General features: G+C 36.0%; 1 protein-coding gene across 2 annotated transcripts in view; it reads right to left on the bottom strand.

The window, feature by feature from the left end:
• The window catches only part of EIF2B3 (eukaryotic translation initiation factor 2B subunit gamma), a 99,465-nt gene that overhangs the window by 29,948 nt on the left and 52,484 nt on the right, over positions 1-17,033 (bottom strand). For both annotated transcript variants that reach the window (XM_045545576.1, XM_045545577.1), the window contains exon 6: positions 1,034-1,123. In XM_045545576.1, coding sequence (XP_045401532.1) covers positions 1,034-1,123 — 90 coding nt within the window. The remainder of the gene's footprint in view (positions 1-1,033; positions 1,124-17,033) is intronic.

Below are 17,033 nucleotides of genomic sequence, written 5' to 3'. Positions count from 1 at the left end.
CTGGCCCTGGCCAATCTTATTTTCCATCTTCCCTCTTATACACAGCCTTCCCAGAAACACCTGCCTTATCTCATGAAATTATAAAATCCTCTCAAGAAATCACAAAGGAGAACAGACTTCACTACTAGCTGTAAATAAACAATTCTATCAAGTTAAAAAGACAAAATAATTGCTACAAATAGCACAAAGAATATTAAAAAATTTGTTTGACTTTATTTGGAAATAATATTCTCAATAAAGAAATAGATATAGGCCGGGCACAGTGGCTCATGCCTATAATACTAGCACTTTGGGAGGCTGAGGTGGGAGGATTGCTTGAGGCCAGGAGTTCAAGACCAGCCTGAGTAAGAACGAGACCCTATCTCTATAAAAAAATAGAAAAATTGGCTAGGGATGGTGGCATATGCCTGTAGCCCCAGATGCTCAGGAGGCCGAGGCAGGAGGATCACTTGAGCCTAGGAGTTTGAGGTTGCAGTGAGCTATGATGATGCCACTGCACTCTAGCTGGGGGTGACAGAGTAAGACTCTGTAAAAAAAAAAAAAAAGAAAGAAAGAAAGAGAAAAAAAGAAATAGCTGTAAATGTTAAAAAACATATAAAAATATTTTCAAAGAAATAAAAATTAAAATAGGAAGAACTCCTTCCTCCACTCCTCACATACAATCAATCACCAAGGGAAATTGCATTTCTCTCCCAATTAAATTAGCTGATTTAAAGTAATACTCATTACTAATAAGGGTGCTTGGGATTATAGTTGTAAGCCACCTTGCCTGGCCCATAATGGGTTACTATAAGTTAAACAAAAATACTTTGCTGGTTTGCTATAACACAGGCCCCAAAAATATAAGCAGGGGACTCAGGTACAGACAAAATAACAATATTCTGATAACGTAATTTCATTTCTAAAACAAAGGTGAGAACCAACTGTGCTATTTATATAAACTGGTTATTTAAATTATGAAGGTTTAAAACTGGTAAATCACAAGGTAGCTTGTTAAGCATTGTAGATTTGAGTCTACCTCCCTCTTTCTTACTTATTTTCCATCAGGAAATCCACAACGTATTTTTTCATGCAGTAGAGATGGGCATCCACAAGGCCTGTGTGGAAATGTATTCTAGGGTGCCTGCAAAAAGAATAAGAAAGAAGGGGCTCACAATCAGGTAACATGGGTTCCATTCCATCATCAAGTAGTTGGCATTAGGAAGTTTGTAAGGGTCAGAGCCATGCTGCCTGCACCCCACTCAGGGGGAGACCAGGATGGTGGACACTAGCTGTGATCCTACCACATAAAAGGTCTTTTCCCTAGAAACCGTATCACACACTCTAAGAGGCTTTTAGACTTCTAAAGAAATTTGGTGAGATATCAAATCACTGACAATCCACCTTCTTCTATTCTATCACAAAGTCCTGCACATAATTCTTATAACTAACATCTTCCTGCTTATACCCTAACTGTCCCACTTTCTTTAGGCCATGCTTTAGCCATGCTTTCTTTTATCTCCAGGATTTGGTATATATTCTCCGTCTTCATAGAAGTTGAAGTAAATTCTATGAATAAATACTCCTAACTTCCTTATTTATCCATCAGGACTCACCCCAGATATACTTCCTCCAGGAAACCTTCACCGACAATCCAAGTTTGTGCTCCCACAGCACTTGGTACCTACCTCTGTCAGATAACTTATACAACAAGGAAACAGCCTGGTTATGTACCTCTCTTCCACTAGATTGAATTTTAGCAGAGAGCAGAGATTTATCTTCACAGCCTTAGCACTTTGTATTGTGCTTCACACAGAGTAAATGTCCAATAAATAGTTGTTGAATAAACAAACAAACAAATTAGGTCAAATTAGGGCATCTGCTTTGGTGCTATCTATTTTAGTTTGCCATCTTTGGTTTCAGCCTTAAAAAATGCCATGCTTGTAATGTCCCAGATCATCTTATTTAATAAAAACAAACAGCTGGGGGAGGGGAAGGAAGGAGTAGGATGAAAAAATGGAGATTCCAGTCATAGCTGCCAAGTTGTCATCCTTCTTCTACTCTGTGTTGTTTTTCTTTGACTGGCTTACAGTGTTGAGAAAAATTATTCTCATGGGATCTCCATAAGTATTTATCAAATGAACTTATAGTGTACCACCCTGGCTTCCATTCTTTTGGGAAAAGGGGGTATAAATGCTTCCAAAGTACAACAGAAGAGTCAGAGACTTGGGACTCTGACTCCCGCACCCATAACACACACTCAAACCAATTAATGTGCACAATGAGGATGAAGAAGAAAGTAAAAGGTACTTCCCCTTCCTAACTTTCTGAGAGTCCCAAGTTCTAAGAAATTCCTCAGGAAATAGAGTTTGGCAAATGTGAGTATGACTGTCTACTTGTGGTAACCAGGGTTTCATTTGAAGTCCACACACTGCTAATTCTCTTTTCATCTAAGCAATTTGGAAAGCTGCACTCTCCTATTCATTCTCTTGGTTTATAAATTCCTTTCATCATTCAGTATACTCTTTATTATATAATCCTCACAGCTACCTTATAAGGTAGATACATTACTCTCATTTTTACAGTTGAGGTAAACTTGTATTGTATAGCCAGGATAGGAATAACTTAACAGTATGAATAATCATCTTCTAAACTGTATAGTATATACAGCATTAATATTCATATAGCATTTTATAGTTTATAAATGCTTTTTCAGTTTTTTACTCTCATCCATAAAGTAGATAAAACAAAAAATTCTTCCATTTTCTGTAAGGGAAAATGTTCTAGAAATTTAACTAGCATACTCAAAGCTAAAAATTTAACTGGCTATAAATTTGGAATATGATGAGAGAACAGAGATGAGCGATTTCGAGATTTTTATTTTCTTTCAGATTACATGTGTAGTGAATATTAATCTTGGGACTGGGACATTAATGGTATTTGAGTTGCCAAAAGGGAGTTTTCTTTATTTCATATTATTGTTTTAGAATGATATTATAAATAAAAATATTTTAAAACAAAACAAAACAAAACAAAAACCTCAAAGAGGTACCAGTGAAATCTGAATAACTGTCTTATTGCTCTGAGCCAGGATGATGTTTTGGGTTTGTATATAACGTAGAAAGAAATCAGTAAGTGGAAATGAATGAGACATTTAGAAATAGTTGTGATTTTATGTTTTAAAAAATAAAACATAATTCATCAACCATAGAAAAAGTCTATTGCAATTTAAGAAATACGAAAAATTTGTGAGAATCCTTTCAATGATAAAGTAAAAAAAGCTCAGAGAAATGATATAAAAAATTCAAACTTCAAAGTGTATAAGATCTTTGAAGAACCCTTACAGGTTTTTTTTTCTCTTTATCTAACATAAAAATAATTTTAAAATGCTTTTAAAAATGTCTATTATAAAAAAAAGAAGGTGGCAAAGAAAAGACCTTAGAAATGTGAATAGACAATAGACAAAGATACTAAAGTCTTAGAAACCAGGACAATATAATTATCAGGTACATAAAGAATACCTTTGAATTATTTTTATAGACATATTTTTAAAAGAGTAAGTTGCAAATTTTAGAATTTGAATTTGTAAAGTTTAAATTGTTGAGGGAAATAAAGTATGTTTTTATGAAAAAACCCAATAGGTCAAATAATTATAACACTTATTAAAAGTTATTTCTTAATATTACCTTAGAATAAATAAGGATGGTGTACATGAAATAAGTATTGAAAAAAAATCCAAGAACAAATTTACTATTTAACCACAAAAATAATGGCTTTTTTAAAACATCTTTAAGAGAGTTCTTAGCCTGTCTACATAATAGAGTATCTATACTTTCTCTCAGTGTGCCAGGCATAGCCCTGGCTATGGCAGTCTTCATATAACTGCATGTGAGCACCCATGTGTGAATACTACATTCCCAGAGTTATAATGAAGATTCCATTCTGAGCTCTGCTGGGGCCAGATTTCTCAGGTGGCATAGTACTTCCCTGTCAGGCATTAGCCCCACAACTTCATTTCCCTCTGTGAGTCTAGAATTTCTGTTGTCAATTTCATCTTATACAAAGTTCGCCCCCAAATTCTTTAATCCACCTCCTCTCTAAACATCTATTAATATTTGACTGTCAAGGGTCCTTCAGCTTCTAATACCCCAGTGTGACTATGAGTAAAGTGAGGTAGGCACAGGCTATTGGCCCCATTTGGGCCCACTTAGCTCTAGAGAGGCAACTGTCTATCTTATTTTCCCCTTTCCTCCATACTCTTCTCATTTTAGGCTTTAGGTCTTTGTCCACTCTTTTATCCTGCCTCTCTATATCCTGGGCATTCTTTTCCACAATCAGCTCAAGTCTACTACCTCCAGGAATCCTTTCTCCACCCATTTTACATCATACTGAAACAAATGGCTCCTGGAATACTACTGGAAAGATGGTAGATTACGTACTTGTGGTTTTATTCTCATTTGTTCTTTTCCAAACGTACATAAAGCAGTCTAATGAGGAAGATAAAATTCCTTCTGAAAAATGATTTTTGGAATTCAACATGGGAATCCACCACAAACATGCATTCTGTTTTTGCATTTACTGATGAACTAGTGACAGTAACACGCACTATAACAGATGAAGCAATGAATAAGCTAGATCAGGAAGAAATTTCTTCTCAAAGCTTAAAAACAGAATTTTGTGTTCTTTCTCTTTTTATTGTGGTAAAATTACATATAACATAAATTTTATAGTTCTGTGGCATTAAATACATTCACATTACTTGAATGATGCAACCATCACCACTCCAGAATGTTTCATCTTCCCCAACTGAAACTCTGTCCCCCTTAAACAATAACTTTCCATTCACCCCTATCCCATGCCCCTGGCAATCACCATTTACATTCTCTCTATGAATCTGCCTACTCTAGGGCCCTCATCTAAGAGGAATCATACAATATTTGTTCTTTTATGAATGGCTTATTTTACTTAGCATAATGTTGTCAAGGTTTATCCATGGTGTAGCATGTGTCAAAATTTCCTTTCTTTTTAAGGCTAATATTCCATTGTATGTATACGCCACCTTTTGTTTATCCATTCATCTGTTGATGAACATTTCAGTTGCTTCCACCTTTTGGCTACTGTAAATAGTGCTATGAACATGGGTGTACATATGTCTATTCCAGTCTCTGCTTTCACACCCACACTTATTACACTTGATCTTAGCCAAAAGGCCAAGAAGCGATCACACCCACACTTATTAAAAAAACTTTTTTAGTGAGGATAATTTCAAATATACACAAAATCAGAGATAAATGTATACATATCCATCAGCTAGGTTCAACAATTATCAACATTTTGCCAATCTTTTTCATTTTTATGTTTTGCTATAGGATTTATTATGAGTTGAATTGTGTCCCCCACAAAAGATGAAGTCCTAATCTCCAATACCTGTGAATGTGACCTTATTTGGAAATAGGGTCTTTGTAGATGATCAAGTTAACATGAGGTCTTTGGGGAGCACTAATCTAATAAAAATGGTGTCCTTATAAAAATGGAAATTTGGACACAGAGACAGACAAGCAAAGGGAAGATGATGTGAAGATACAGGGAGAATGTCATCTACAAGCCAAAGATGAGCGAGGCTGCCATAAGCTAGGAGAGAGGATGGAAAAGGTTCTCCTTGTAGCCCTCAGAAGGAACCAATCTGTTGACACACTGGGTTTCAGACTTGTATCCTCCAGAACTATAAGACAATAAATTTTTGTTGTTCTAAGTCACCCAGTTTGGGGTACTTTGTTATGGCAACCCTGGAAAACTAATATAGTATTTTAAAGAAAATCCCAGACATAATATCATTTTACCTACAAATACATCAGTATGTGTAGTATGCACTTCTAACTGATTAGGACAGAGGTAGGGAACCTTTTCATGTTGGAAGGCTGCATTAATTTAGCTGTAATCAAATAAGGCCATGTTCAACAAACTTCAATAAGATATGCTTAAAATGTACATTATTTTGTAAAAATCTAACTACTATGTACTTAATAATTTCAAAAAAATGAATAAACTATTTGTTAATTTTAAAGTTAACTAACCTTTTAATCATTTCGTTATATCTGCTTTTTGTTGGAAAGCATTTGAATATTTGGTTGCAGCATGGAGGACCACAGTTTTAGTTAATCCTCTAGATGGTATCAGTCATTTGTGACCTTAAGGACATCTTGATTTGGGTTAGGTAGGAGAATGTGGACTCGCAGCAGTAAATGGTTGAAAAGCAAGAAAGTATTTTTTGGGCATGTTGCCAAAAATGTGAGTATTCTACTGCATTTTTCCATATTTTAATTGGATCTTTCTTAGCCTCAAACAATGACTTTAAAATGCCATCTACTGAGAGTTCAATCAATTCCATCTGTAGTTCTTTAGGTGCCTTGGTGATATCAACTAGGTGAGGCAGAGATGCTAATTTGAGTGTGATGTCATGATTCTCAAGATCAGTGAGCCTTTCATTGTATTCTCTAATTAATAGGTCTGTAACAGCTGAGTATTCTTCAAATGATTTGCATATATCAGCCTGCTCATCAACGACCTTTACTAACTGGGGAAAATGCTCATCCAAAATTTCCTTTTGGAGAAGTGTTTTGAAAAAAGAGCTTTTTTTGAAATGCTTGGATTTCTTTGCCACATATCATATATAGACTTAGTTTTGCCTTGCAAATCAATATTCAAGTCATTTTGACTTGACATGATATCACACAGAAATGCTGCATTCCTATAGAAATCTTCTTGCAATAATTCACGTTGCTGATTCTGTTCTTCATAAAATTTAACTATCTATTCTCGCAGAGATAAAATTTTGGCTGATCTGTCCCTGTGACAGCCAACACACTTTCAGAATGATATGGCAAATCCACACTGAATACCTCATTGTTCAAACTTTAGCATGTTACAAAACTGACGATGCCGTGCTGCATTTGCACCAATATGGTTAACAATATTTATAACTTTTTGCAAAGTGTCACTTAAAATAGTAGCTTTAGCACAGAGATTTTGCTGATGCAAGATACAATGAAAAGAAATGAGAGCATGTGGATCTGTTAATACTTTTTTATCTGTGCAATAAACCTTTCATGTTTTCCTGTCATGGAAGGTGCACCATCTCTGTACATATACTCACTAACTTTACTAAATTCAGTCCAATTTTATGATATTTATCTTAAAAGTTGCTGAAGATATCTATTCCCCATGCTCTGCTCGCAAGAGTGCCCAAAGCCAGTAACTCTTTGTAGCAAAGAAAATCTGTTGTGACCCCAATGAAGTATAAAACCTGCACTGAGTCAGTAGTATCAGTTGATTCATCTGAAGCGATTGAATAATATATATTTTCCTTTTGAAGTATTGCATGAACTTGTTCTGTTAAGTTGAAGGCTAATTCATGCTGTTGATCAGTTATGGTTCTCCCTGAAAGAGGCAGTTGTTTGTACTTTGAAATGTTATCGGGGTCTAATCATCCTACAACTTTGACAATGCATTCTTTCACAATTTCTACATTACTGAATGGCTTCCTTTTTTCCCCAGTATGTAAGCTACTTTATAAGTTGCTTCAGTGGCATTATTTCCAGTTCTTATTGCTATTTGCTTTTGCTTTTCATCTTTTTGCACCTCTCCCTCTAATTTAAAATATTTGTGGTCCTTACGAGTGTTATAATGCTGATGAGCAATGAATTTCTTTAATGTTGACACTGCAGTATCACAAAGCAAGCAAATCATCTTATCCTTAGCAGCAACAAGATAATATTGCAATTCCCAATCCTCATTAAAAAATCTGTTTTCTTCCTTCAGTGTTCTTTTGGTCTTCTTTGAAAGATGGGCTGTTACGCAGACAGAATTAAAAAATACTGTTGAGCTGTGCAACTATTGACAAATTCCACTTCAAACAGAAACACAGTACACCACTGTCAAAAGCTGATGACAGACTGGCATACTCGAGCCCTGTAAACTCTCGCCAACCAGCCTCGTGTGGTAGCGACACCAGTTAGGTGGGGGAAGTTAGAACTAAATCATGAGCGTAGCAGCCGTCAGTTTAGCCCTTCTGGCTTACTGATGTTCTAACTGTGCCCTTCAATCTGGGAGGATTATTTCGTTGAAACTTATTTTATTCTTTGGCATTTTAAATACGTTCATTTTAAAAATAAAAATATAGGCTGGGCACGGTGGCTCACACCTGTAACCCTAGCACTCTGGGAGGCTGAGGCAGGAGGATCACTTGAGCTCAGGAGTTCAAGACCAGCCTGAGCAAGAATGAGACCCCGTCTTTACTAAAAATAGAAAAAATCAGTCAGGCGTCATGGTACGCACCTGTAGTCTCAGCTACTCAGGAGGCTAAAGCAGGAGGATCACTTGAGCTCAGGAGTTTGAGGTTGCTGTGAGCTAGGCTGACACCACTGTACTCTACCTAAGGCAACAGAGTGAGATTCTGTCTCCAAAAAAATAAAATAAATAAATAAAAATATAAAAGAGGAACAAAAATGTATTAATAAAAACAAAAGGATTTGTTCTGTAAAATTTGGATTCAGTCAAAAGGCCGCACTTAAGGACCTAGAAGGCCACATGTGGTCTTAAGGCCACAGGTTCCCCACCCCCGGATTAGGACTTTAAATTATAATCTCTATGTCATTATCAACGGTTTCATAATGTCATCTAACATCCAATCCATATTCAGATTTGCCTTTTTATAGTTGGTTTGTCTGAATCAGGATCCACTCTAGGTCTCACATTGCACTTAGTTATTTCATTTTTAAAAATTCCATAAAAGTTCCCCTTTCTAAGCCGGCACAGTGGTACATGCCAAGTAGCCTCAGCTACTTGGGAGGCTGAAGCAGGAGGATGACTTGAGTCCAGGAATTTGAGGCTAGCCTGGGCAACACAGTGAGACCTCACTTCCTAAAATTAGAAAAAAGGTCCCCTTTCCAATTTCCCCACCATACCATCAATCTATTAGATTGGGTGATCTACCTCATAAAATGTCCATGTTCTGAATTTGGTTGAAGTATAATTTACATACCATAAAACTCACCCGTTTTAGACATACAATTTAATGATTTTTATAGAATTTACCGAGCTGTACAACTATCACCACAGTCCAATTACAGAACATTTTGTATTACCCAAATAAGATCTCACACAACTGTTTACAATCAATCCCCTTTCTTATCATAAGTCTCAGGCAATCACTAATCCGCCTCCTGTCCCTATCAATTTGTCTTTTCTGTTATTTTTAAAAGAATTATAGCCATCCCAGTGGGTGTGAAGTGGTATCTCATCATCATTTTAATTTGCATTTTTCTATGACTAATGATGTTGAGAATCTTTTCATGTGTATATTAGCCATTTGTATATCTTCTTGAGTGAAATGTTTATTCAAATCTTTTGTCCATTTTGACATTGAGTTCTTAGTCATCTTTTCATTGAGTCATAAAAGTTCTTATTTTCTTAATATTATCTTTTGAGGTTTAAACTCTTTAATTTTGAAAAAATAAAACATCATTTTTTTCTTTTATGGATTATATTTTTGGTGTTTTATCTAAGAACTCTTTGCTTAACTTAAGTTCACGAAGATTTTCTCCTAGTTTTCTTCTAAAACTTTTATAGTTTTAACTCTAATGTTAGGTCTATAACTCATTTTCATTTTGGTGTACAGAGTGAAGTAAGGTTCTAAATTAATCTTTCTGCATGTGAATATTAAATTTTTCCAGCACATTTTGTGTAAAAGACTAGCCTGTTGAGTTGCCTTGACATCTTAGGTGAAAATCAATTGATCATAAATGTAAGTGCTTATTTCTGAACTCTCAATTCTGTTCTACTGATCTGTATGTCTATCCTTATGCCAGTACCACACTGTCTTGACTACTATAGCTTAATAGTAAGTTTTGAACTTGGGAAGTGTAAGTTCTTCAACTTTTTTGTTCTTTTTCAAAATTGTTTTGGCTATTCTGGATCCTTTGCTTTTCCATATAACTTTTAGGATCAGCTTGTCAATTTCTACAAAAATCCCACTGGGATTCTGATAGGGTTTGTGTTGAATCTATAGATCTATTTGGGGAGAACTGCCCTCTTAACAATATTGAGTATTCTGATCCTGGAACATGAAATATGTCTCCATATATTGAAATTTTATTTCTCTCATAACATTTTGTACTTTTCAATATATAAGTCTTGCCTTTCTCCTATTAAATTTATTCCTAAGTATTTTATTCTTTTTGATACTATTGTGAATAGAATTATTTTCTTATAATTTCATTTTTAGGTTGTTCATTGCCAGTATATAGAAACATAACTGAATATTGATCTTGTATCCTTCAATCTTGCTGAACTTTTATTAATTCTAGCAGTTTTATGGAGTCCTTGGGATTTTCTACATACAGGATGATGTTGTCTATAGATAAAGACAGTTTTACTTCTTCCTTTCCAATCTAGATGCCTTTTACTTCCTTTTCTTGCTTGACTGAACTGGCTAGAACCTCTAGTATAGTGTTGAATAGAAGTAGCGAGACAAACTATCCTTGCCTTGTTCTCAATCTTAGGCAAAAACATTCAATTTTTCACTATTTAATATGTTAGCTGTATGTTTTTTTTATAGATGTTCTTTATCAGACTGAGGAAGTTCCCTTCTATTCCTGGTTTTTTGAGAGTTTTTAATCATGAATGGGTATTTGGATTTTGTCAAATGTTTTTTCTGTGTCTACTGAGATAGTCATGTGGTTTTTTATCCTTTATTCCATTAATATAGTATATTATATTAATTTATATTCAGATGTTAAAACCAATCTTGCATTCCTGGGATAAATCCCACTTAGTCATGGTATATAATTCCTTTTATATGTTCCTAGAATAAATTTGCCAATATTTTGTTGAGGATTTTTGCACCTGTATTCATGAGGGGTATTGGTTTTCTGTTTTCTTTGTCTAGTTTTGGTATCAGAATTATACTGGCCTCATAGAATAAGTTGGGAAGTATTCCCTCCTCTTCCATTTTCTGGAAGACATTGTGAAGGATTGGCATTATTTGTTCTTTAACTGTTTGATAGAATTCACTAAAGAAGCTATTTGGGCCTGGGCTTTTCTTTGTTGAAAGATTTTTCATTAACTAATTCAATTATTACTTGTTATAGGTCTACTCAGATTTTCTATTGTTCCTTGAGATAGCTGAGTTACCATGTAGCACATGATGGAACTCAGGGCTCTCCTATGCTCTGAACTCTCATCTGCCCAGGACATCACTATCTGTGCCCTTTAACTGCAACATCCTAATTGATTCTGGCTACTTAAGGGAAGGAAAGGAACCAACATTTGTTGAATAGTTATTATGTGCCAGGCATTTTGCAATGAGCTTTCACAAATAGTAATCTTTAAAACATCTTTGAATTCATGTTACAGATGAGGAAAAATATAGACTCAGAGAGGTTAAGTAACTTGTTTAGGTCACAGAAGTAGACACTAGTAGAACTGGGATTAAAAAGTAGGTATATATGCTTCTAAAACATTTCTACTAACTCATAAAGTCCCTTAAGCAACTTCTTCCTTCACTCCATATATAACCCTAGGAGTTCTATATATTAATACATGAAGCCCTGTTCCAAATAGTCCCACATCCAAATTTGGGGCAAGGAAGGCAGAATGCTTTGAGATTAGAAATCCTTGTTTTTAAACTTGCTCCCTTGCTGAACATCCTATTTAGGAGTTTATTAACCACTGGTACCATTTATTCAGGAATTTGCTAAGGAATGGGATTCTTAATGAAAGGCAAGCCTAGAGGAACTCTTTATCATCCTGCTTCCAGGTTTCGTCACACATTCTTGGAGAGCAGGAAAGCAGACATTATGAAATGTTCCCAAAGAAGCAGCTGCCTGCTTTGGGAGATTACTTTTAAATAGCAAGTTCAAGGACTAAGCTGTACCTGTGTTTCAATATTTATTTGCTCCTAATATTAACTAGAAATACTGTGTGTCAGAGACAAAGCTTTAGGATCTCTAGGGAATCTGTAAGAAAGACTACCACACAGATACTGGTCTACAGGGTTATGCAGCACTGCACACTCTTAAGACTTTTCTTAGCTTTGCTCTAATTCAAAGAAAATTGAACATAAAGATATGTATGTATCACCACCAACACTGTACAAAACAAAACATCTGTAGAACTATAAAGCGAGAGAGTGAAAAAACAGTTCAGAAAGAATGAAATATGTCCATGAAAGACAAAATTAATACTGTAAATGTCCAAAGCTTTTAATGACTCTAAAAAAAGGTCTTTAGTTAATAACAAGATTTTTAATTATCCCTCAGAAGATCTCAAGAGATTTCAGATCCTCATTTCTTTCATGTCTATAAAGGTCCCTAAGCTCAGGGCAATATGAAATGTTCTTGAGGTCTGCTCCCTTCTTCCCCATTCCCAGAATCATCATGTGTGCAAGAGGAACCGAGTTGTTTTTATCCTGCTCATGCAATAAGTATAGCAAAGGCCACCTGAGAGTTCTTTTCCCCAACACACTCCCTAGAAGAGTGGGCAGAAAAAGGTTGATAGGCAGGCAAAGAAGCAGTTTACGGTAGATGCATGTTTAAAAACTGAAATTCATCTAGTTACCATGTGTGGACACATTATTAGACTTCCAGCACTGCTGTGAATGGGACCTGAGAATTCTAGCCTAGTGGGAGAACTGGTGTGCATTCTGAGAGAGTCCGCAGTGACAAAGTGAAGGAGGAAAGAAAGCCTCCACTAATTTAAACTGGGTATGTCCTAACAGTTTATGAGGCTGCAGAGAATGACTTTTTCTAGACCAAGCTAAGTGTAAAATTTGGGGACAGGAGAATAGTAAGGGATGTGTATGTGTGTGTGGGGGGAAGGGGGTAGGGTGGGGGGGAAGGGGGTAGGGTGGGGGGGGTGGCGGCGGGATGGAACAGAATGAAAAAAACTCGTTAGAACAAAAACTCCAAATACAAGAGAAGCTTAACTCTATCATAGGCTTAGGCTTCTCTGCATAAATATGAATGTAAACAGGTGAAGGAAGTGTCATGGATGGCTCCTGAACTCAGATATCAGTGGAATTGGAGCTTGAAAAAATGACTCATAAAACCAGAAGCTGGAGGGGTAAGGATGGTTAAATGACTGAAGGTCTTAGGAATTTGAGCTTTATTCTAAATGCAATGTATTCATAGGTTTAGGGTAAAAATATAGTAGAGAGAAAAGTTGAAAATTCTGGAGAGTATTGAAAAAATAAATGGAGCAAGATTCCAGGAGCAACAGAGGAGAATGGGGTAAAAGGCATAAATGAAGGGACTAGTCCCAAATTTCTTCCTCTAATGTTAGAGGAAAGGAACTGTAGGTGGGTTAAGTAAAGACAAAGTCACGGATAGGGGTAGTATGCTGGGGAAATCATTTATCTGTTCACTGGGATTTTCTCTGAAGGCAGGGTCATTTTCTGTCAGGAGAGTGGTGATGGTAGAGAAAAGCAGCTGAGAGGAGTGGAAAGCTAGCTCAGGACCGGTGTAAGAATGCAGGTGGTTCTGAGGGTTCAGCTAAGATTGGAACCGTGAATTTATAGTGCTGCCAGTTTATATCAGTGTATAACATTTTTCCTGAAAACTTTAATAGAACCAATGTAGTAGTAGGCAAAGTAGATGTTAAAAGTAATCCAAAATTGAGGGTTATAGTAAAAGGACAATGAGTGAGGACATGCAGAGAAATGCCTGAAGGCATAGGATCTAGACTGGACGAAGAAGGAAAGGAGGGAGAGAGACAGAGAGAAAGGGAGAGACAGAGAGAGGACAGAGGGTAGGAGGTGCAGTAGTGAAGGACTAGGAAGATATGAGATTAAAATGAAGGAAACAGGATTCTGGTAAAGATGGTTAACAGGCGTTAACCCCTATTCCTTCTAAAAACTCAGTGACAATAAAGGGTCTTTTTTCTTTTTTTTTTAAAGACATAAACACACAAGGACAAAGACTATAAGAAGAGATGACAACAAAATGTTGGAAGCTGGAAATCAGGATGGTGGTAATAGATTTAGCATATTTAAGAAATCTGACTCCTAAACCAGCCATAAGGAAAGCTAAGAAGCAACCTGATCTATACTGCAGAAGCCCTGAAATGATCAGGAATTGGCAGCACAACTTTTACTTACCCAGGCAGGAGACTGGAAGATTCTTTTCTGAAGTCTATAGCCAGCTCCAAAGAAAAGGTTTAAAGGTATTGACACGGGAGTTCTCTTATAGCCATATCATTTTATAGAAGTGAGAGTTAAAAGCACAGAAGAGTAAGAATAAAAGTCTCAGTGCTTACACTAGACAAGATATTCTTGGGAAAGTTCGTGATCCTGACTTCCACAAATCCTTCTGCACCCCTCACCCCAAAATGCAAATTAGAGAAGCACTTTAGGGATTAGGGCTGGTTAGTAGCATTGTGGGTATTAATTTATATAAATAATATTTTAAGACTTTCCATACCATCAGGAAAATAATCAAGAGTTTACACCATTTCTCATTATCTGCAGTCCCAGAAATATAGATTTGGCTACAATCTTTGAGGTCTTGACTAAACTGCTTGTCTCTCCAGATATAAATGTCTAAAAAGATGAACTTGTAAACATTTTATTCCATCTAAAAAGATATCCTTTAGAAGCTTATTTTAATATTTTCATTAGCCTTCCAGTAAAAAACCTTGACTAGTATTCAAAAAAAAAAAGAAAAAAGAAAAAAAAACAACAACATAAGACTGGGGAAAAGCTACATGATTTTCTTATTAAATATTTGGCACAAATATCTTTTACTTATGAACTATTAAAAACATATGTTTGTCAGAAATAAAACAGGAATTTTAGAGCTAGAGGGGTGGTCTTTAAAGAGCAACTAAGCCAATTTCAGCTGGGGAAATTGAGGCTTAGAGAAAAAAGTGATTTGCTCAAGGTCATTCAGTTGGTTTATCTCAAGACTAGATTCCAAATTCTCTTGACTTGAATTTCCAGTACCATGCTTTTTCTACCAGCAACATTCTTTTCTACTACACATAATGCCTCTACAAGTCAGAAATACATCAATTAGACATGTGGGAAAGGTGTTGTGCTTTGTTCAAATCCAATAAGGTCATTAGAATGTGGACCCTTTGGAGTAAAATTACTGGTACTACCTGATAACTACAGTTTGCTGGGGAGACTGACTCTGTACCTGACTATGGGCCTAGCAGGACTCCTGCTCCAACAAGTGTCTTATACTATCTCACTTTTTAGGACCAAATATGCCTAAAGCCCAACAAAATACTGTCTTTGAAATCAAGCAAATATTTTAGAGAGAAAACAGATGGGATGTACATTCCATCATTGTCCTTTTCTTCTACAACCATTACAAAAGTAAGAAAACTTTACAAGACACTTTCGGTTCTCCTGTATACACAAAGGTCTTTTCCAAAATAACTTTAGTGTTTGCCCAGTAGAAACTAGCCTCCACCTTTGGAAATTCTGTTTTTAAAAAAAGATAGCAAGTACTGTATTCTCATATTCAAAAAGTGTTTGAAAAATCTGAATGTAATTAGCTTTTACCCACCATCTCACTGAGGCAGGAGGAACACAATACCCTAGAGGGTCATAGGAATGGGGGAAGAACATTTTTACTGCTCATTTATCCAGCCAGCTGCGTGCCCTATTACAACTACACACCAAAGATCCTGAATCACTGGGGTGTGGATTAGAAGAATGGGGAAAAAAATCTGCCAAAACAAAAATGCAACCTACTCTTAGGAAACTGGTAGAAGATCTGGTCTTAGTGACGCCAGTGTTTACCCAAAGCCCTGAGTTTAACATGTATGAGGGAAAAATACACATTGACATGCTTTTCATCATCCCCTCACCTCTGACTATGTCCATCTTCTTTGCTCCCATCAAGCCCAAGCCTTGTTCTCTTTGTCAAATACGACTGCGATTAAGGTATTTACTAATAGTACACTATATGCAGCCATAAGCTAGTTTCCAGGAGGTTAAAAAGAAAGCAGAAGACAGCCTCTACCCTTTAGCCGTAACTAGGACTCTGGCTTCTAAGAACTTCATGTCTAAGACTGCCAACTCTAATATAAAGCAAAGCATAAACATCAGTGCTTGATGGATGCATAAATGAGTCAGGTCCCTTGTTTCATATAATAATAATCACAATTAGTTCTTTCTGTATTCCAAAAGACATAATCCCTTCAGAGTTTTGGAATTTGGCAATGCAACACTGTGTTACTTTTCAAGTTTTATACCTTAAATCTATCCTACATATTGCAGTCAGATTATCTTTTCAGAATTCTGAATTTGAATCATCATTTCCCTCCTCAAAAGTCTTTAAGGATTCCCTGGTATTTAAGGCCCTCTGTTTTTAGAGTAACTTAACTTCGCAGCCTTATCTCCTCAAGCTTCCCAACATGGAACTTCCATTTAGGCCAAACTGTCCTGCTTATAGTTCCTAAACAAGCCTTGCTCACCCTTGCCCTTCCACCTTTGCTCATAGCATTCTACCCACATAGGATTCAGCTTCCCATGGCCCTTTCCATATCTGATCCAAATCCATCCTTCAAGTTTGATACCTCCTCTGAATTCTTTTAACAGTGTCCATTGGCCATAATTATTCAGTATTTGATATTGTTTGCTATTGTTTGTTAACCTTTTTATTCATAATCTTATCTTCCACCAAGGCTGATGAAGTCTTTGAGATAAAGTCTCTTGCCTTAAGGATAAAGTCTTCTGCTTTAAATACCAAAATACCAAATACTTAAATACCAGATTTGAGGGATGTGTTAAGAAGCAGAAAGCTTGAATTAATGGATAAGGAGCAGCTCTGTTCCTAATTAGATATGACATGGAATGAAACCCTTTCTTCCTCACTTTCAGCATTATTATCTGAAATAGTGGACTGGACTAAATGACCTACAAGCTGTGGCAGCCTATGATTCTAGAAATATCTATAAATAAGATCATATTTTTAATACATTAAGAGATACTTATTGTTTAAACTTTTCTTTCTTCATAGAAAGAATTCCAGATCCAGTCAGTTATATCC

The sequence above is a fragment of the Lemur catta genome, chromosome 3 (assembly GCF_020740605.2).
Source record: "Lemur catta isolate mLemCat1 chromosome 3, mLemCat1.pri, whole genome shotgun sequence".
Classification (NCBI taxonomy): domain Eukaryota; kingdom Metazoa; phylum Chordata; class Mammalia; order Primates; family Lemuridae; genus Lemur; species Lemur catta.
This window is presented reverse-complemented; position numbering and strand designations above follow the sequence as displayed.